Source organism: Protopterus annectens, chromosome 10.part0 (assembly GCF_019279795.1).
Source record: "Protopterus annectens isolate FY-2018-M chromosome 10.part0, PAN1.0, whole genome shotgun sequence".
In the NCBI taxonomy this organism is placed as follows: Eukaryota; Metazoa; Chordata; order Ceratodontiformes; family Protopteridae; genus Protopterus; species Protopterus annectens.
This window is the reverse complement of record NC_056744.1, coordinates 1,129,866,838-1,129,890,188: the sequence shown is the minus strand read 5'-3', so window position 1 is coordinate 1,129,890,188 and position 23,351 is coordinate 1,129,866,838. Positions and strand designations below refer to the sequence as shown.

At 37.7% G+C, this 23,351-nt stretch overlaps 1 protein-coding gene across 1 annotated transcript in view; it reads right to left on the bottom strand.

Moving 5' to 3' along the window:
* Window positions 1-23,351, bottom strand: part of LOC122814248 (adenylate kinase isoenzyme 5-like) — a 2,798,058-nt gene that overhangs the window by 1,092,291 nt on the left and 1,682,416 nt on the right. Inside the window, exon 4 of the mRNA XM_044086846.1 lies at window positions 15,071-15,147. Within this exon, the coding sequence (XP_043942781.1) occupies window positions 15,071-15,147 (77 nt within the window). The remainder of the gene's footprint in view (window positions 1-15,070; window positions 15,148-23,351) is intronic.

The window sequence follows — 23,351 nt, the reverse complement described above, 5'->3', positions numbered from 1 at the left end:
AGATGTTGTATTGATGTAAGACTGGAATGTGTTATCTTCCCTGCAGTCCTCACCACTCTTTGTAGTACCTTCCTTTCTGTAACTGTGCAACTTTCAAACCACACTGTGAAGTTGCAGATAAGGATGCTCTTTATTGCACCTCTATAGAAGGTAGAGAGAATATAAGGAGGGAGCTTAGCTTCTTTCAGCCTTCTTAAAAAGTGGAGGCATTAGTGCACTTTCTTGACCAGTTGGCTGATGTTTCCTGACCACGAGAGATCCTCTGATGTGTACACCCAGGAATTTCATACTCTTAACCCTCTCCACATTCTCAACATTGATCCTGAGCTCTGGGTGTTTTTTTCTCTTTTTCTTGAAGTTGGTCTTGCTTACATTTATGTCAAGGTTGTTTCCCTTGCACCATCTGATCAGAGATGCCATCTCCTCTCTGTATGCCCTTTCATCCTCATTTGTGATGAGCCCCATGACTGTAGTGTTATCAGCAAACTTGATGATATGGTTGGACTTGTGCTTAAGTAAATCAGGACTGAGACAGTCTGAATCCTTGAGAGAAGAAAGGCAATCTAGAGTGTTTTTGTACCTGAATATCCTAATAGAATGTTCATATTCTTTTTATTGCTAGCTGTCATAGAGGAGTTGACATAATGCATCATAAGTAAGAAATTCAGTATATACACTAAGTTGTCATTGCATCAAAAATAACAAAAGTTTCTTTTTTTCATATAAAACATGCAATTGCTAAAATAGATAAGATGTCATAATTTGAAGCATCAGTTAAAGTGAGTGATAGTGTCAAATTCAGGACTGAGGTGACTCCAAATCCCTTATCCTTAGTTTCTATTGTGGTGTTGAATTCAACTTCTACTCACTGTGCAGAATACAATAATAGTGTAGAATATACTCTTACTAAGCTATCACTATATAAGAAGTAAAAAGTTATATATTTCAACAGATTTTCTTATTTGTAACATAAGCTTAGCTTAGCACTCATCTCCACTAAAATTGCTGAGTATAGAATAAGACACTTTTATAAACATTTTACACCACAATACCATGTTGTTAAAACCCTATATTTTAGAAGGAAATCTGAAAGAGGAACTGGAATATTGTCTACTATACACAGATACTAAATGAAGGGGTCCCGCATGCCTTCACTTTAGCATTATGATATTTTTCTCATATTAATTTTTTGTTGGAGTGCTGTCTTTACCAGTATAATAATGACTTGGACTGCATCTGTATTGTGTTGCCATTACATAAGAAGTAAAAAATCTTATATATTTCAACATATAAAACATTGCCGTCATTGTATCATAAATTTGAAATGGGTAAAGTGGTGATGAGACACTCAGTGTTTAGCTACTCTAAATTCCTTAAGGTCTTAGCTGCATTTTCAGCTAAATGTCCTGTTGTTGCTGCTTGCAACTTTCTTAAAATACAGAACCAAGATATGTATTTTATACAGAGATAAAATTAGTCATTTTGGAGGCAGAAGCATTTTTATACAAACATAAAATCAGCCAAAGCCATCTAGCTATCTGATTACAGACCTTGGGAAAATGATTAGTTGTAAATGGGGTGAAACAATTCAGTTTTGCCCCAGTAGTTGAATGTCATGTATACATTCCTGAGTCTGACCAAATAAGAAAAAAAGCTTCTTACCTTTTAAAATCTTTATGTTGTTGACAGCTTGGTGTAAATGACCACATGTGTAGCTAAATATATACTCATATGTGGATTCACTTTATAATCTCGAAATACTGAAATATCGAATTTCAGTATCGCAAGACTATAAAGCCGAAAAATCAAAATACCGAAACCCCAAAACTCCGAAATTCAAAACCGTGACATTTAAACACATCCTACACCACACAAACACACATACACCTTCCTCCCCACACTACAACAAACAAACAAAACACAGACAAGCAAAACAACATACCTACAAACACCTACCCTACATATAAGCAGGGGCAATCTCCCCCTGCACCCCCATGTGGTGGGCTGCGCCCCCTACACCCACGCTACTTATATATACTAACTCCGAGGTTGCAGTAAAAATGACACAGACACAAAACCCACCACTACACAAACTACATGCCCCTCGCACAAACACACATCACATACATGCAAATACCACCATTCTCAACACTTACATACTCACACTCTTACATACATATCTCAACCTACATCTACAACTTCCCAACACACTAACATACAATAAAATCCCTACCCAAAACCCTTAAAATAAAAACACTTACCTGAATCTTCAGCTATCCAGTAACAGTGCATCACCATAACTGCTGATTCAACATTTCTGGATTTGGTTATCTAGTCTTTCGCAGAACTGGGCTTTCGCTATTCTAGTCTTGAGATATTGAAACCCGATATTTCAGTATTTTGAGATATATATATATATATATATATATATATATATATATATATATATATATATATATGTATATATATTTATTGATATGTAACTTGCACACAATGAGCTCCATTATTTTAACTCCACACAGACTATGCAGGGATCTCCTGTCAGGCACAAATCTGTACATGAATAAGCAGCAATAAGTCAGGAATAAGAATGGAATATATATATATATATATATATATATATATATATATATATATATATATATATATACACATATTAATGTGAACAGTACATTCTCATTTCCTGGAAGCACAGGCATGAATCAATAATGAGTTTTTTTTATTTCCATTAAGTAATTAAATATTTGTACATTTTTTCAACTTTTGATCAGCTTTCCAAAGTGCACTTCTATTATTAATATAAAACTCTTATTCATTTTGCGTAAAGTGTTAATGTCCCTTTTTGCACTATCCTTTACCTCAGTGTTGGAAGTAAAGAACTAATAATAATATTTTTTTAGTTGGTCAGTTCTGGAATTTCTGGTATCTTCATTCTACACAGAAAATCAAGGGAAATGAAGCATTGAAAAGGTAGAGAGTGGTTTTAATATAACTGGGTACATTATTCTGCTTAGCATATCAGTTGTACCTATTGGTAAAAGGTAAAGATCTTTTAGATTTTATTTAACAATGCATAAAAAAGTAGAAATTAACAGCATCAAACAAGAGTACTGGACAATACCAGATTCACAGCTAAAAAAATTAAGAAGTAATTGTCTAACATATGCAAAAAAACTCTGTACAATAATAATGTTGGCATCTATACATGGGACTGAAGGCTTAAGTGTGTATCTGGCTTATTAACAGAACGTTCAAAACAGACATAGGCATTGAAAGATATAGGCAACCTTCTGACACTGTACTCAACTCAGTTTTACTTTGTCAAGGGAAGATCATGTGGACTTCTTTGAGAAGGTCACCAAGGCAATAGATTGGAGAAAATGGTGTAATATCATCTACTTGGACCTGGCTAAAGCATTTAATAATATACCACACTTGGGTGTAGTTGACAAACGCATCAAACTCAGCATAAACCCCTACTTAACTCACTGGATTGCCAACTGGCTTACAGACAAGTCCCAACAAGTTAGGACTGGTGATACTACTCCAGTAAGAGACTGGTCACCAGCAGGGTTCTTCAGGACTCTGTGCTGAGACTGCTCCTATTTGGTATCTACTTCTCAAAGACAAAGGCTAATGATAAGGGTTCTTTGGATGACCCAGTTTGCAGAGGACTGCAAATTGGGAGCTATCATAGACAACCCCATAAAGCAAACATCTTACAAGAGAGTCTAACATAGACAAATGATTGGTGCTAAAGTCACAGACTAAAAGTCCATGCCCAGAATAGTGCTTTTTGTGAAAACTGCCACCCAGGGTAATTACTCCATTGATAAGACACTCCAAGAATTGACCCCATGGTCAGGGATCTGGGAACACATGTAGACAGTAATACAGCCTTTGAGCAACACGAGGCCCAGGTAGTAAGAAAATCATTGTGTCCCCCAACTTATAAGTAAGGCAAAGCAGCTAGGTTCAAGGAAGTCATAGTGACATTTTATTGAGTCCTCATCAGACCCATCATTGAGTATAATGCCCCTTTCAGCATGTACCTCACCAAACATATGCAACAGTTGCAATGCCCCAAAGGTTTCTTACCAGAAGAATTCAGGGTACAAATACAATGTCCTATATGAATCATTTTAAAGCCCTATCTTATAATCTCTCTTGCACAGGTTACTATGAGACAATCTATGCAGGGCATACAAGACATCCTCGGATTCAGCTCTGATGGACCTTTGGCATATCCACAAAATGAACAGCATAAGAACCACTAGATCCAAGGATTTAAATTTTGTAGGTGACATAAATAAGACATGTTCGTGACACAGATATATATATATATCTCAGAGGATCCCCATGCTGTGGAACAGGCCTCCCATTCATGTGAAGCAGAGTCCATCCTGAAATCTATGTGTCACTTGTCTCATGCATTCAGAAGACAAGATGAAGTGGTATATTGGTTCAAGATATTTGTTGTACATAAACATTGTCAGGAACTGTAACAAGTATTTAAGCTAACTGATTCATACATTACTTCAAACACACTTGCATGTGCATCCCCGTTCATGCCTGCATTCACTCTGACTGACTGTACAAAACGGCACTGCTCTCGCACGTGCTCAATACTTATATGCATGTGCTGTCTAGCTACAGTGGCTCAGTAGGAACATTATACATAATGATCTACACTATATAAGTGAGAAATGGGAAATTCACTCCAGGTCTGACCCACATGTCTCTGATAGACAGGGGCAGGCAGTAATACCCAAACTAACATACAGCCCACCACATAACCTCTAGAAACTTCTTAACTAACATACCCCTTCCTAATAATCACCCATGGTACTTAGGGACACAATTGATTTGGATTGCATGGCTAGACTTATAAAGGCCCTGGTGGTCATTAGCCTAATATTAAACTATGAGTTATGAACCTATGAACAGTGGCAGTTAGTTGCTAACAAGTATACTCAATCAACACATGGGCTAGAAAGCTATAATGCAAAAGACATTGTTACTGGTGCACACCTTCAAAATAAAACAAAAAAAGCAATACAGAAATGTTATAATAATATACCATGATGTGTAAATAGTTTTGCATTTATGTTTTATTATTCAGCAATGTATTCTCTGGTCATATTACTACCTGCCTATTAATATTGTTACGTTTTACTGTTTCTGTTTTCACACACACACAAAAAAAAGGAAATAAAAAGATTTTATACAAAAAAAAAAAAAAGAAAGAAAGACAAATATCAAATCACTAGAAGACAATGAACAAAGTGTCATAAAATATGTTTATTATACTTTTATCAGCTAGCATGGCAAACATTTTAAATATGCACATTAGCAACACCTTACTGATTCTTTCTACAGTACACACTTGAGGCCCAACAGCTGATTGCTGTAAATTATCTGAGATAGAAATACCCAGCAAATTGACCAACTGCTAGATGAGTGCAGCTAAATGCTGCAAGAAATTTTTAACTAAAAGACATGTTAGATAAATCAAAATGTACTGAAAATTATATAAACGGGAACGTTATCATGACTTCTCACATTCAAGTTCTGGAACATTTGTAATCTCACCACTACAATCTAAAAATAAAATTCAAAACTACTCTAAACAGAGCACCCCAGAATAGTAAATGACATGTACATTTTAAAGTTCAAGTCAATAAAGCATAATAAAAAAAACAAAAGTGAAAATATACATGCTAACAAATTTGCTGAGCGCATTGGGTGCAACAGCTTGCAATAACATGCTCTGAGCTGAGAAAATTACCTCAGTGTGAAATTGGTCCCTACACACTATGCACATGTATTCTGTTACATAATTCATCCAGACATTGCACATCTGAATATATAATCTTCTTTGTTTTGCTAATTTGATATATTTCTGCATATTATAATGCATTAAAAATCAAACCAGCTAGCTCATCATTCAACATCCCTCCCATTTGTTACATGCTGTAACTCATCATTTACCATCCCTCCCATTTATTACATGCTCTGAGTCATCATTTAACATCCCTCCCATTTATTACATGCAGTAACTCATCATTTACCATCCCTCCCATTTATTACATGCTCTAATTCATCATTTAACATCCCTCCCATTTATTACATGTTGTAACTCATCATTTAACATCTCTCCCATTTATTACATGTTGTAACTCATCATTTAACATCCCTCCCATTTATTACATGTTGTAACTCATTTAACATCCCTTCCATTTATTACATGCTGTAACTCATCATTTAACATCCCTCCCATTTATTACATGATGTAACTCATCATTTAACATCCCTCCCATTTATTACATGCTGTAATTCATTTAACATCCTTCCCATTTATTACATGTTCTAACTCATTTAATATCCCTCCCATTTATTACATGCTGTAACTCATCATGTAACATCCGTCCCATTTATTACATGCTGTAACTCATCATTTAACATCCCTCCCATTTATTACATGTTGTAACTCATCATTTACCATCCTTCCCATATATTATATATTGTAACTCATCATTTAACATCTCTCCCATTTATTACATGTTCTAACTCATTTACCATCCCTCCCATTTATTACATGTTGTAATTCATCATTTAACATCCGTCCCATTTATTACATGCTGTAACTCATCATTTAACATCCCTCCCATTTATTACATGTTGTAACTCATCATTTAACATCCTGCCCATTTATTATGTGTTGTAACTCATCATTTAACATCTCTCCCATTTATTACATTATGTAACTCATCATTTAACATCCCTCCCATTTATTACTAGCTGTAACTCATCATTTAACATCCCTCATATTTATTACATGCTGTAACTCATCATTTAACATCCCTCACATTTATTACATGTTGTAACTCATCATTTAACATCCCTCCCATTTATTACATGCTGTAACTCATCATTTAACATCCTTCCTATTTATTACATGTTGTAACTCATCATTTAACATCTCTCCCATTTATTACATGTTGTAACTCATCATTTAACATCCCTCCCATTTATTACATGCTGTAACTCATCATTTAACATCCCCCCCATTTATTACATGTTGTAACTCATCATTTAACATCTCTTCCATTTATTACATGTTGTAACTCATCATTTAATATCCCTCCCCTTTATTACATGCTGTAACTCATCATTTACCGTCCCTCCCATTTATTACATGTTGGAACTCATCATTTAACATCCTTTCCATTTATTACATGTTGTAACTCATTTACGATACCTCCCATTTATTACACATTGTAACTCATCATTTAACATCCCTCCCATTTATTACATGTTGGAACTCATTATTTACCATCCCTCCCATTTATTAAATGTTGTAACTCATCATTTACCATCCCTCCTATTTATTACATGTTCTAACTCATTTAACATCCCTCCCATTTATTACATGCTGTAATTCATTTAACATCCCTCCCATTTATTACATATTCTAACTTATTTAACATCCCTCCCATTTATTACATGCTGTAACTCATCATTTAACATCTGTCCCATTTATTACATGCTGTAACTCATCATTTAACATCCCTCCCATTTATTACATGTTGTAACTCATCATTTACCATCCCTCCTATTTATTACATGTTCTAACTCATTTAACATCCCTCCCATTTATTACATGCTGTAATTCATTTAACATCCCTCCCATTTATTACATATTCTAACTTATTTAACATCCCTCCCATTTATTACATGCTGTAACTCATCATTTAACATCTGTCCCATTTATTACATGTTGTAACTCATCATTTACCATCCTTCCCATATATTATATATTGTAACTCATCATTTAACATCTCTCCCATTTATTACATGTTGCAACTCATTTAACATCCCTCCCATTTATTACATTCTGTAACTCATCATTTAACATCTCTCCCATTTATTACATGTTGTAACTCATCATTTAACATCCTTCCCATTTATTACATGCTGTAATTCATTTAACATCCCTCCCATTTATTACATGTTCTAACTCATTTAACATCGCTCCCATTTATTACATGCTGTAACTCATCATTTAACATCTGTCCCATTTATTACATGCTGTAACTCATCATTTAACATCCCTTCCATTTATTACATGTTGTAACTCATTTACCATCCCTCCCATTTATTACATGTTGTAATTCATCATTTAACATTCGTCCCATTTATTACATGCTGTAACTCATCATTTAACATCCTGCCCATTTATGTGTTGTAACTCATCATTTAACATCTCTCCCATTTATTACATTCTGTAACTCATCATTTAACATCCCTCCCATTTATTACATGTTGTAACTCATCATTTAACATCCTTCCTATTTATTACATGTTGTAACTCATCATTTAACATATCTCCCATTTATTACATGTTGTAACTCATCATTTAACATCCCTCCCATTTATTACATGCTGTAACTCATCATTTAATATCCCTCCCCTTTATTACATGCTGTAACCCATCATTTACCATCCCTCCCATTTATTACATGTTGTAACTCATCATTTAACATCCTTCCCATTTATTACATGTTGTAACTCATTTACGATACCTCCCATTTATTACGTTGTAACTCATCATTTAACATCCCTCCCATTTATTACACGTTGTAACTCATCATTTAACATCCCTCCCATTTATTACATGTTGGAACTCATTATTTACCATCCCTCCCATTTATTACATGTTGTAACTCATCATTTACCATCCCTCCCATTTATTAAATGTTGTATCTCATCATTTACCATCCCTCCTATTTATTACATGTTGTAACTCATCATTTACCATCCCTCCCATTTATTAGGGTCTATATTAGAATATCGAATATTTAACAGTTCGAATCACTAAAGGTCGACCTTTAGTGATTGAACTGCTAAAACATCGAATGTTCAGAAAAAAAAATAAAAACAAAAAAAAACTAAATGGTGTAGGCAAGGGGGCAAGCCCCCCTGCACCCCCGCTACTTAAATATACCAACTCCTAGACTGCACTACATTGAAGTAAACGGAAATCTCCCATTACAGAGATTTCCGTTTACTTGTTTGATGTTCGGCAGTTTCGCTATTCTCTTGTCAACAATGTTAGATTCGACATTGTCAGCTTTCGAGAATCTAATATAGACCCCATTTATTACATGTTGTAACTCATTTAACATCCCTCCCATTTATTATATGCTCTAACTCATCATTTAACATGTTGATCTATCACAGTTTGCTTCTTACATAGTTATTTCAGTTACACTTCTGACAAAATGGGTTTATGATCTTCAGTTTTAAACCAACACTCGCTATAATTTATTTTAAATTTGCCTTATGTTAACCAGATTAGTCTCAGTGGGTCAGTCATCTCTACCTTTTGGGGGATATTCAAGGTATATTTATAGTACCTAGACATAAGTTTGTTTAAATACTGAGGAAATTCAGTTACCCTTTTTTGGAAGGGTTTTGTTGGGCACAGTTTACTGTGAGAATAATGTTAATTAACCCTGTGTAGTTGAATTCACTAAGTAATATTTTTTCAAGAAATTAATAAAAGCTGTACTTCAGTTGAGAGACACAAGTTAAAAAAGGATGCAAGACTAACTTATTTCATTAATTCTGGATGAAAATGCAGTTCTGATGTCAAAATATGCACTTATTAATTGAAACAGCATACCAGAATCTCATTCTGAAGCCACAGTATCTTCATGGGTAGAACAGATGAAATGAATCTCAAAGGCCTTATTTGACAAGGAAGTACTAATCAGGAGTGATGCGTCATAAGGAAAGAACTGAGCAGGTGATGCAAGGGATATGGAAGTAGTTTCTGAAGTAGCAATTTCTGAAAAATATGCAGAAAGCAAAAAGAGACACAGCAAACTACTGCCCATTCTTATGTACAACTAGGACAAGGAGTTAGCAAGAGAGTGTTTACTAGAAAAAAAACATTAACATTTCATTTTTTTGAATCCTCAGAAAATGCCAACAGACAGGCATGAGTTTTGGACAATACTGTCATACAATTAAGAGTAATATTATCAGAGGTGATGGTGCTTATTGATATAACGGTGGACACAATAAATAATTTCATGATGTAATCCAATAAAACTTAAGATTGACTGTTAAAGAATTTTGACAGTAAAAAAGCAAGTACAGTCATAGATATACTATAGAATGAACCTGTTTGGTATAGGTGTAAAATGCGCACCCAAAGCGCACATTTTTTGCTTAAGAAATTATCTTTATATCTATTATATAGTGAGCAAAAGCTAATATTGGCAGCTTAGGTATACATTTATTTATTGGAAATGAAACTTGCATTCTGTCATTTTTAAAAACAATTCTGAACATTTATTCTATGTATATATTCTTACCATCTTTTACATATTACACACAACTGGTGTATTCTGTCCCTAATCATGTTAGTGTTATTATTCCAGGTTGGCCTGAAAATGATCTGTTTGGATCAGTTCTCCATCCTGGCTGACAAATGCAAACAAACAAACCATCAAACAAATCAACTGTGAGGCAGAAAGCAAGAGAAATGAAGCTTTATGAGCTGCGAGCTTGGAAGTGGACATTTTGTTTAGCATGCATGAAAATAAAGTTGTCCATACTCTTAATATGATGCATTATAACATATTGTTTGTCGGTTAAACTAGAGGTACAGTAAAGTAGTTTGAACAACCGAAATGTTGCAATGTTGTAGGCATGAGGAAATAAGCTATATATGAAAAAGACCAGTGAGAATTGTAGAGAATTTGCAAAGTGCAATAGGAAAAAACAGAAATATGTGCATCACCACAACACTTAATGATCATGTTATTTCAAAGGACTAATAAGAGCTAGAAATAGATATGAAAAAGACAGAGGGATGACATAAATGCAGGTAAAGGGGAACCAGTAAGAAGTATCAGATGTGGGAGAAACGATCAGATTCATGATGTTTTAATGTTCTTAATTAGACTTACCCATCCTATGGTGGATAATTAGATAGTACCCCTAGTGAAAATAACTGAGATCATATCATAGATAATCTAAGGGTACTCAAGCATGGGATAAACCATTTAGGAGCTGGCTCTGTCCATTAGTAGTACAGGAGGCAGTTATGGGGTACATGTTTTTTTCCCATCCACAGATTCAAGCTGCACTTGTATGCAAACAGAGATGAACTTTGTTTTACATGGTTGGGGAGTTTGTTCCAGAGTAGTGATATCCTGTGTGAGATATACCTGTCCCTCCTGTTCTTTTCATGTCACAGAAAAGGTAAAAATCCTTAGGCCATGTATTTCTGATGCCATTTGACTTGCTGGTATGCAGGTGACCTTGCAAAGGATATGGTGATGCCATTTTTGGCATTTAGGTTCATTCCATGATTTTGGCACCAGTATGATTTTGGCACCAGTTATTTATTTGGGACTTGGTGTTCATTTTGGCTGTGCTGATCAATGCTACTAATCTAAGAACTTCTTAGAACCCCCCCCCCCCCAAAAAAAAAAGACTGAGCTGAAGTGCTATCAATAAATCAAGCCCTTTCAACAACTAGCTCCTTCTTCTTGACCTTTCTGGGAGTCTTTCTATAGTTAAGTGTGTATACAGTGACCTTTCTGGGAGTCTTTCTATAGTTAAGTGTTTATGCAGTGACCTTTCTGGGAGTCTTTCTATAGTCAAGTGTTTATGCAGTGACCTTTCTGGGAGTCTTTCTATAGTTAAGTGTTTATGCAGTGACCTTTCTGGGAGTCTTTCTATAGTTAAGTGTTTATGCAGTGACCTTTATGGGAGTCTTTCTATAGTCAAGTGTTTATGCAGTGACCTTTCTGGGAGTCTTTCTATAGTTAAGTGTTTATGCAGTGACCGTTCTGGGAGTCTTTCTATAGTTAAGTGTTTATGCAGTGCTGCTGTATTCTTTCCTGGTGAGAGGAGAAGAACTGGCTGTTTCTTTGTCAGTTTTTTTTTTTTTTTTTTTGCTATGGGATATTTTCCCTAAGTAGATCCTACAAGTTTGCAGCTGAAACTGCCTGCACTAATTCTGCAGTGTTGCATGCCTTGCCATTCATTTGCATGAGTTGCTCGATGCTTTGACATATCCTTGTCTACCAACGTAATCCTTCTTTTACTTCTGCTTTCTTCTTATTGGTGTCCAGGCTAAGGTTGCACTGTCTGTGTTTCTGTTTATTACATCGGTGCAGTCAGCGCACTATTATGCTCCATGTATAAGGTAAAACAATGGCTCATGTAAGATTATTCATGACATTTTCATTGACTGATTGTTCATTATTGAATATTCTTACTGCTTTCACTGATTGCTCATTATTGATTATTAATTATCGATGCAGCTGTTCACTGTAGTTCTCATTTAAGTGAGCATTACATGTGAGCTCTGTGTATTCTTGGTTATTGCTAACTGTTGCAGCTTACTGGCATCCAGGCCATCCTTGGAAAGGGACATCACTGCGTTTTGTGTTCTTTCTTTGCTAAATTTAATATAGATTACATGTCTGGTTACTTTTGCTAAATTTTCAATACACTGCATGGCCACCTTAGTGGAATTCATATTTGAAATTATTCCAGAGTAACCAGTAGCTGGAAGTCTCTGGCTTCCTCCAGAGTGTGGTAGTTCTATCAAACCAAGAAGAAAGATATGGGGGAATGGAGACTTCTTTCAGCCTTCCTTGGGAGTCATGTGTGCGTGTGTGTGTGTGTGTGTGTGTGTGTGTGTGTGTGTGTGTGTGTGTGTGTGTGTGTGTGTGTGTGTGTGTGTGCGCGTGTGTGTGTGTGTGTTCATAGGTAAGTACTACGCATTTGGTCTGCAGAACATTTCAGGCCTAGCCAAAAAAAAAGTTTCCCTTTGGCCTCAAGAAGTGCAAGATGAGTTAGAACAGGAGAGAATTTGAGGCTGCCCATCCAATTATCTAGGTTTACTCTGAAGGTGGCAAGGGTGCTACTATGCTTGACATATAGTGCTGGTTTGTTCCAGAGGTGAGGGATACATAGGGGTATGAATCTATCATGTCAAAGTGTCTTATTTATCTACTGATGAAGATTTAGTTCCATGCTTAGTATTTGATGTACCATTAGTTCTGTGAATAAACAGGAGAATCAAATAGGGTTGGATCTTTCACGGCACAAAAGGCTAGACATAGAGATCCATGAAGGAGTCTGTCAGACACTGAGTACAGAGAAAGGGCTGCCAGTTTCTCCTGATAACTGACATTTTTTGAGGCTGCTGATCTTTTTAGTTATGAGTCTCTGAGATCTCTCAATTTGTGTGATACTTCAGATAAATACATGCTAAAAATACATTATATTCAATAAAAGAGCTGATAAGATATGAGTAAAGGGGAATTAAGACTTCTTTGGATGTAGTGGAGATGCTTTTGGTAATTAGATGGGCCAGATAAAAGGCTTTTCCAAACTATTGTGGAGACATGATGGCCAAATAATGATGAATTATCAACAAGAGTACCCAGATCTCTTAGAACAGTGTCTGATTAGAGGGATGCATTTCCTATATGAAATGTGAAACTGTTTTGTTTACCAAAATGAACTATGCTACATTTTTTTTCATTTAATTTGAGACCATTGTCCTTGCAACAATTCTTCAATGATCTAAGCCCTGTTGCAGGCAGTTGAAAATCAAACACCACCACACAATTTACAGTCATCTGCAAACTTATTTAATCATAGGTCAGAATTACTGGCCTAATGGTCTGAAAAGCATATGCCAAATTGGAGAGGGCCCAGAACAGAGCCCTGTGGTACACCACTGGTAACTGTTTTACTTTCAGAAGTGGCACCTGCTACTCTAAGCACATGGGCTGTCAGACAAATCGTTAGTTATCCATTACACAATATAAGGATTTATATTCAGATTTATAAGTCTATCAATAATGCTTGCAGGGGGAATAGCATTAAAGGCTTTGGTCAGGTCTAGAGATGCTGTATGCACTGCATAAGCACTAGCCATTGCTTCAGTTACTTTTTCAAAGACATTAATTATGTTAAAGAGGCAGGACCTTCATGTATGTGTGTGCGTGTGTGCGTGTGTGTGTGTGTGTGTGTGTGTGTGTGTGTGTGTGTGTGTGTGTGTGTGTGTGTGCGTGTGTGTGTGTGTGTGTGTGTGTGTGTGTGTGTGTGTGTGTGTTTTTATGAGGGAGTGGGGATGTAAATATTACTTTGTGTGAAAGTTAGATACCATGAATAAAGGGGAACTGGAAGACATTACTTTACAGAGAGAGTGGTAAGAGATGTGCCTGAGAGTGCAGGGCCAAAGACTCATTTCTGTATGTGACCTGTGTTCTGCACATCAGTAACAGAAAATTATTTATTAAAAGGATCGCTAGTACAGCTTGTTAGAGGTAGATACTTTCCTTAATTGCTCATATTTTCTCCATTTCAGCAGTAATGCAATATTGGAGGTATATAAGATGAAGACGCTGGGTATGTGAATCAATCACTTTAAGGCATTTTAAACATTTGGTTCCCTTAATATACATTATAGAGCATTTCCTAAATATTTTAGTTTAAATGTAATAGAGAGAACTAAAGGAGTTGTCAGCCCCCTTAACATACTAGAACTAGACAAAGTTTGCTGTGACATTGCATTGTAAAACAAATAGATGATAGGGCAGTATATCAGGAGAGTGACATCAGAAGTTACTAATGGCATCTGGTGTATGTATTTATGGCTTTTCCTGACTAACACATATTCACTTTCTGCAGGATGTGTACATTGAATTGACATGTGAAGGTATTTTAACAGAATGTGTCTTCCTACACTTTAAGCACATTTTTTTACCAGGCTAAACACGAACAATATTTGCATATGTGTTCTCAGTGTATTTGCAGACATCAGTTCAGACAGATGGCTAATTGCCATTGTCCTTTTTTTTTGCCCTAAGGGTAATCCAGATGTAATGCAGGGTAAATCACCATCAGCACCATTGCAATTAGCTATCACAACATTTTCTAACAAGAAGCCATTGCATGTATTAACACTCTAAAGATGAGTCACACCTGTATATAAAACAGAGCCAAACTACCAAAGCAAACCAATTACCTGGTCATCATAGTCAGAACCAGCATCTGCAGCATCACAAGGATCTGCTATAAGGCTGAGGTCCAGTTCACTAGGGCCTGTAAGTGTGGAAGGGAGAAAGAGAGAAAAAGTTTTACTTATGAGTTTTAAAATATCTTAGTCACATGATTATTTTATAAAAGTGAAGTTCACATAGGGAAATTTACATCAAATAATATAGAATGAAATTCCATAACTGACTTAAGCATCATAGTCTGAAGCATACTAAACTGACTTCTACGTAGAGTTCTAATGCCAAAACACCAACATCACCCTTGCTCTTGAAAAACATCCTAAGATTTTTCATGTCCAGGTTCCATAAAGTAATATTGTTAATGAATAGTTAATTTGTTAGCCCTAAAGTGGATATAGTGTGAGAATATAGTGAACTAATAAGAATAAATTCATTTCACAGATAAAAATATTATCAGCTAAGCAGAAAAAAAATATTTGCATTCTTCTAAAATTTTCATGTATATAATGTTGCTTTCAGTAACCTAAAATAACATTTGCAGTACTGGAGGCCATGGCATCACCCATTGTTACACTGTATTAATCCATTTATTTGCCATCTCTTTGGAAATGTGTTCATAATCAATTCTAATCATTTATAAGATGGATGGTATTAAGATTATATACTTGATTATATGCTAAAACACATTGGCACCCCTCCATACCCAAATAAACAAAGCCATCATCAACAATTAATATAATATTGTAAAGGACATTGGTTCAATTGCTTTCTTGGATACTAGTATTAATAGAAATCCAGATAATAAAATGTTTTTTCCTGCACAGACAGTAAAGGAACAGCTAGCAAAGCATTTCTCTGTTTTCAGAGCATACATCTTGAAATATGAAACAAAATATCAAAAGTCAAGCTGTTAGAACCTGTCACTTTATGACTGAAGGAGATTGTCGTACACATGCAATAGAATTGTTAAGGGAGAGATTCACTAATAGGGTGACAGAGAGTAAAACAAAGAACATTACCGTAGAAGTTGTCACAGAGAGGGGAGCCGGACACCCATGTTAGGTAGAAGATTTTGATATAATAGATACAAGAAATTCTAGAAATGCAATCTCGGATAGGATTATGTCTATGGTGTTGACTTCTAGAAAAGTATGCATGGTGTTAGACTCACCTGGAGAAAGACATTTGTTTATGAATAAAAAAGTGTGAATTTCAGTGCAATATTTACTAATACACTTGTTACAATTGCTAAAAGTCACAGTATTGAGCTTAGGCATGTGGAATGTTTTCACAGTGTTATTATATGGCCAACAGTCCTTGATATAATAGTTGAAGTACAAGAAAAAATGTGTGCTTTGAGTATGCATTTTACAACTAATACCATACAGGTCCATGTGATAGAGTGTTTTATTTGTAATCAGTTTTACAGAGGGTGAAATGTCATAAAATAAGGAAATGCATAAATGAACATATGTATGCACTTAAGACTGCAATAAAAAATGCATTGGTTAAACATACCGATTATAAAGCATTTATTTTTTATCTTGGGAAAAGCTAATTTAGGGCTACAAGGGGGAAATCTGGATAATACACCAGTTTGCAAGGAATATTATTGGCAGACCTTGGTAGATGCTTATAGAAAACCAGGAGGAAATGATGTTATTAATTTTAAGTGCCTGTTAAAATATAAGGCTGTAAAACATTCATTTTGTTTGTTAAATTTTTCAGGTTTATCATATCGCTAGTCATATCCTTTTGCAAGTATCAGAACTTTAATTATGTATTCATTCAATTGCTTTGTAACTTGATTAGTTACTTTTGAACATGCCATTTGTTTCTGAAGTTATTTAATTATTTAATATACTCTTTTAGCAAACAACTGTCAGTCTAATGAAGCTTCAAAGCAGTTAGGGAAGAAAGTGCTGACTGTCTGTGATTTAATTTTGTTTTAATATTGTGATCAGCTTATATGAAAGTCGTATTTCTGCTCCTATTGTTCGCATTTCAGATAAGGAATATGGCCTTCAAACAACTGTCTCTGAACGGTTAACCAATAAATAAAAATCCTCATACTTACCAAATTCCATTCCTGGCAGACATAGCATGGTGTACTCATACAACAAACATAGGGACAAATGTTGCAGAGAGTGCCGGTGTTCTGAAACTGCATTACAGTCAACATAGCTAAGTGGTATACTCAAAGACTAAATACCATTTAAGTACGTTTAAGTGCAGCAATATCAGTAGAGCCCAGAGTCCTTCCAACACAGAAAATGATCAGCAGGCATACATATATGTGCAGTCATGTTACAGCATACCTACGTTGCACATGCATAAATTAATCTTAAGTCTAGAGCATAAGACCAGGTCAGAAATCGCTCACTGCGTTATATTAGAAACACTGATGCCCATGCATGTGACAGTGTTGAGACATGAGCATACAGCATCCTGCTGTTTGCTGCAAAAAAAGAAAAAAAAAACAAAAACATTATCCTTGATTCCCGTCTTTCCTGACCTAGAGTAGTCCAAATACAGGCTTTGCTGTATTCTGGACTTTTGGAAAGTTCCTGTGTTGCCCATTTCCTTTCTTGGATAAAGGGAGGCTTCTTTGTTCACCAGTGGCAGTGGGGAGCTTAGAGCAGCCTATCTATCCCTGGAGGAGTGTTCCCAGCACAATAATCTGGTAGTCTATTGGCCGTTTTGGGCCAATTTCTAGCTCTTTCAAGTCCCCCTGTATAAAACCCGCTTTAGCGCGGCTTTGCGCGATTTTGCGCATAGCGCAGCATCGGCAGTGCCGCTTAATTGGGTTTAAACCATTCTCGGCTCCATAAAGTCTGCTCTTCTCTTCTTCCCTTAGAACTGATCTAGTTCTCATAATAAACACCCTATTCCTACTCTAAAGCCTGGCACTTGCTCACTAAAGCAATTATATAAGTCAGCACTAAAAAATTAAAAACACTACACCCTCACAAACTCCCCTTGAGTACCTTGTTCCCCATTGGCCCCTTTTTTCAATTATAAAGGAATTCCCAATACTATTCTAGCATGTCCAAAGGTCATTTGTCAATCTCCTCTCCGGTCCAGCTGGTGAATCTGGGAATCTTGAGGCAATGTTACAACTGCCTCATGTACACAGACAACTCTCTCCTCCTCCAAACAAATTCTAACATATGTGAGAGATGCAACCATATAGCCAAACTGGAGGCTAAGCTCTCTCAACTCAGTACTGGCGTAACCAGTCAGGAGGAGAAGGAAACCACACTCACTACAATTCCAGTCTCACATAGACCTACCACGACAGCAAACCAAACACATAAACACACAAAAACATACTCGGAGGCTCTAAATAAAAATCTGCCTAAACAGCAGAGACCTCCAAAGCAGACACCCAAGCAACCGCTACCCCAAAACAAAACACGTGCAACACATAGCTCACAAAGCCAGTGTGCCGAACAGTCACAGCTCTTAAGGCTAAACAACACACCTGATACACTTGTAATAGGTGATTCTATCGTCAGGCACACTGACGTCCTGCTCACCAGGCTGAACAAGGTGAAGGTCATGGCCTGTCGGGCGCTAGGATCCGCCACATAACACAAGCACTCAGGTCACTCCAAGGCAAGTACAAATATGACTCAGTCATTGTCCATGCTGGTGTGAATGACCTGAGACATACCTCCCTGGACTACATGAAAAGAGACATAGAGGAGCTCTCTGAGCATGTAGCCCAGGCCGGTATGACCCTGACATTGAGTAGCATCTTACCCTCACCAAGAATGATGCCACAATATGAAGACAAGATGATCAATTTCAACAACTGGCTTAAGTATTGGTGTCATTCAAAGGGGATCCAATGCCTGTCAGCCTGGGATGACATGCTCGACAAGCCACGATGCTTCGCTAGGGTCGGCTTGCACCTGTCACCCCTGGGCTTTTGGATATTGGCAAAGGCTCTTGCCACCCCCATAGTGCCTTTTTTAGGCAAGGCTCAAAAGACAAACCCACCTCCATAGGTATCACAAGGGATAAGAAACTAAGAGTAATGCTACTCAATGCCAGAAGTCTAAACCTCAAGATGCACCCACTCAAAACTCTCCTTAGCATGGAGAATATCGATATCTGTGCAATAACAGAAACCTGGTTCAAGGCTCCCGAGAGCACCCCAGCACTACCAGGTTATACCTCATACCATGCTTTTCGGCCCCAAAACTTGGACCGAACCACAAAAGGAGGGGGAGTATCAATATTCGTCAAAGATACCTACACCTCCAGGTTGGTGGCACGGCACAAAGCATCAGAGACTATCCATGTGCAACTAACAGTGGGTAAAATTGCCTTCTAGTTTATAGCCTGCTACAGACCACCTTCCCAAACCCAGGAACCCCACTCGGCCTTCCTGAGAACACTGGAAAATATGAAGGTCTCTCCAAACACCATTATATTGGGCGACTTCAACTACCCAAACATAGACTGGGAGCATTACTCTAGCTCCAACATCCCAGCCCAAAGGTTCCTAGAATTTATAAACTCAAATGCTATGGAACAACTTGTTACCACTCCCACAAGGGGGGAAAACATACTGGACCTGGTCATCACCAACATGGCGACTCTATGCTCCAGACCAGAAGTGTATCCCTCACTGGTAAGATCAGATCATAAACTAATCTCACTGGATATTCACATCCCGACCCCACCCCCTGCCCAGAAAACCACAGTGAAAAACTTCTCTAAAGCAAATTTCACACTCCTCAAAACCAAGGTGGCATCCTTCAAAGCCCCTGGGCCTGTGGAAAATACGGCCCAGACCGCAGAATCCTTTATAAACGCATTCTATGAACACCTTCAGGAATTGCATGGACCATGCAATCCCAAATAAAACCAAGACCCAATCCTCCAAAGGCAGACGTCCTGTCTGGTGGACCCCAGCCATAAACAAACTATACAATAGAAGGAGGAAGCTACTACATGATAGAGCAAAATCCCAGAAAGGGAAGGCATCTCTGATTAGTATTAGCAAAAAACTACGGGCAATTATAAAATCGTCTAAGGCCAGCTTAGAGAGAAAAATTGCACAGGACACTAAGGATAATCACAAGGCTTTCTTTAGTTATGTCTGGAACCTGGGTGGGAATTCCCAGATATGCTCAGAATTAGTCCAAAATGACAAAAAATACACCGAACCCACAGACATTGCCAACATCCTAGCTGACAGGTTCAGTGCAAACTTCTGCCCCCCTCCCCACCAAAAGGGCAAATATCTATCCCAGCAGTGTGCTGCCCCCCTGACATCTCAGATGCTCAGGTAAGAGCCACCCTCTCCAAAGCAAAAAACACAGCATCAATGGGACCAGACAATTTCCTGGGCTGCATCCTACATGAACTCCAAGAAGAGCTAAACCCAAACATAAAACTACTGTTCAATCTCAGCCTTACTACAGGATATGTACCCAAAGAGTGGCGTGCAGCAACAGTGGTCCCTCTCCACAAAGGTGGTGCCTCAACAGATTCTGGAAACTATCACCCCATAAGCCTGACTAGCTTGGTCTGCAAAGCTATGGAAAGGATCATCATGGACCTCATAAATAAAGATATTGGGAACCTACAGACACTGGATCCTACCCAGTTCGGCTTTGTTAAGGGCAGATCCTGCCTCTTAAACCTGGTTGATTTCTTTGAAATATTCACCAAGGCCATTGATGAGGGGAAGGTGGTCCACACAGCCTACCTGGACCTCGCAAAAGCCTTCGATACAATACCCCACTTGGGCATTATAGATAAGCTCACCAGCTTAAATATAAACCCCTATGTCACTTGATGGGTTGCAAACCGGCTCAAAGGCAGAACCCACATGGTTAGAATTGCTGGAGCCATGTCAGACTCCAAACCAGTTACAAGTGGTGTCCCACAAGGCTCAGTCCTGGGACCTCTCTTGTTCGGTATATATTTCTTGGAGGTACAGGCCAACACGGAAGGACTGTGGCTGACCAAGTTCGCAGATGACTGCAAACTGGGCACCATAATCGACTCTCCAGCCGACACAAGCATCCTCCAAAAGGGCCTAATAGAAACAGACAACTGGTGCCAGAGCCATGGCCTCAAGCTAAATGCCAAAAAGTGTATAGTCATCCCCTTTGGCAAAAACAAAGTGCCCACAAATTACCACATAGATGGTAATCCATTAAGTACGGAAGAAGTAATTAAGGACCTGGGGACCCAAGTTGATAGCAATCTCTCATTTGACAACCACGTGGCCAAAGTGGTTAGAAAAGCATTTTATATAGCCCACCTAATCATGAAGGGATTCACATCTAGATCAGGGGAGGTCATCGTGCCTCTTTACTCATCCCTCATCAGGCCCATAATTGAGTACAATGCCCCTTTTGGGATGTACCTTACCAGACACCTGCAGCAACTGGAAAGACCCCAAAAGTATCTCACCAAGAGGATCAAAGGGCTCAGACAGATGCCATATGCTGCCCGGCTAAAGAAACTCCAGCTCTACTCAGTGGCATACCGCCTGCTCAGAGGCGATCTGTGCCTGACGTATAAAGCCATGTCCAACCCGTAATTAATGGACATGCTGCACCTCAGAAAATCCAAATCCCATCGAGCTACGGGCTCGAGAGACTTGAACCTCAGCACTGAAATAAATAGGACATGCTGGAGGGACAGATTCATAACCCAGAGGCTCCCTTCACTCTGGAATAAAATCCCAGTCCAGGTTAGGCAGAGTACCTCATTGACCCTCTTCAAGAGGAATCTTAATGAGTGGATGGGAGATCGTAGGTTTACCCCGGGTATCACTTCTGTGTCACTGTTAGACAGAGGCACAGTATACTAACCTCGAAAAAGGGCATAGCAAAATTAATTTAAAATGGGTGGCGAAAGCCAAACGCACTCTGGCTAGGCTTATAAATGCCCTAGGGCAGATAGCCTAGTATGAACCTATGAACCTATGAAGCAGACCATGACTGTAATGACATTTAAGTGCAATGGCCTCTTTCAGAAACATATTTATTCATTTCATTTTGAATTATACTCTTTATGTTAAAGTTGAGAATTACAGTTAGTTTGATTTTTTATATTTATTGTCTGCTTGTTTTGTGTCTCTAATAACACCCACAATGATATCATTGTAGGTATTAGACATTCATTCACATATAACTGCACAGCATTCTGGAGAAGCACAACTTCTTTAGAAGGTTAACTTTTTGCACACTTACATTGTGGTTTCACTACTACATCATCACGTATGTCAATTTTTTAGCTTGTTTTTGTAGGAAATAGGAAACTCCCAACAAATGTACATTTGAGGTGGACATATAGTAGCCTGTAAATTAATGCAGCTAGTAAGGCATTGTGAGTTTAGTCTTTCAGGGTACCATAACAAGAGTTTTCATTTCCAAGAAAATTTCATGGAGCCATCATTATCAACAAAATTAGTGCAAAAGCAACATCCTTTTTCCACTGAAAACTGTATGTTTTATTTATGTCAAAGAGAGTATACCCAGCTTCAGGGGTTCGTTACTTACACTTGCTTCAGAACGTGAGCAACATACCTTAAACCTGAATGAATGTTAAGTACCTCTCAAGGAGGGTCAAAACACAACTTAATGCCAAACAAATTTTAATCATATAAATATTTATGAAAATAAATGTGTGGAATATATAAATGTGAAAAAACTTTCAGTAACAGAAATAACGTACAGAACATTTTAAAAATCAACTGCAGAAAACAGTAGGTAGACATTGTGGTACTCCACTTTATCCTTTTCTGTCCACCTTCTTCAGCAGGCTTTGACTGAGTCATGTTACACACTGTGCTATGTTACTCATGGCACTGCTTTCTACAGTGCAGCAGGTACTGACCGAGCACTATTACACTCTGTCCTGAATTACCTGTGACCCTCCTCTGTGTAGTGCAGCAGGGACTGACTGAGCATTGTTATGCTCTGTCCTGAATTACCGATGATCCTCCTCTGTGTAGTGCAGCAGGGACTGACTGAGCATTGTTATGCTCTGTCCTGAATTACCTGTGACCCTCCTCTGTGTAGTGCAGCAGGGACTGACTGAGCATTGTTATGCTCTGTCCTGAATTACCGATGATCCTCCTCTGTGTAGTGCAGCAGGGACTGACTGAGCATTGTTATGCTCTGTCCTGAATTACCTGTGACCCTCCTCTGTGTAGTGCAGCAGGGACTGACTGAGCATTGTTATGCTCTGTCCTGAATTACCGATGATCCTCCTCTGTGTAGTGCAGCAGGGACTGACTGAGCATTGTTATGCTCT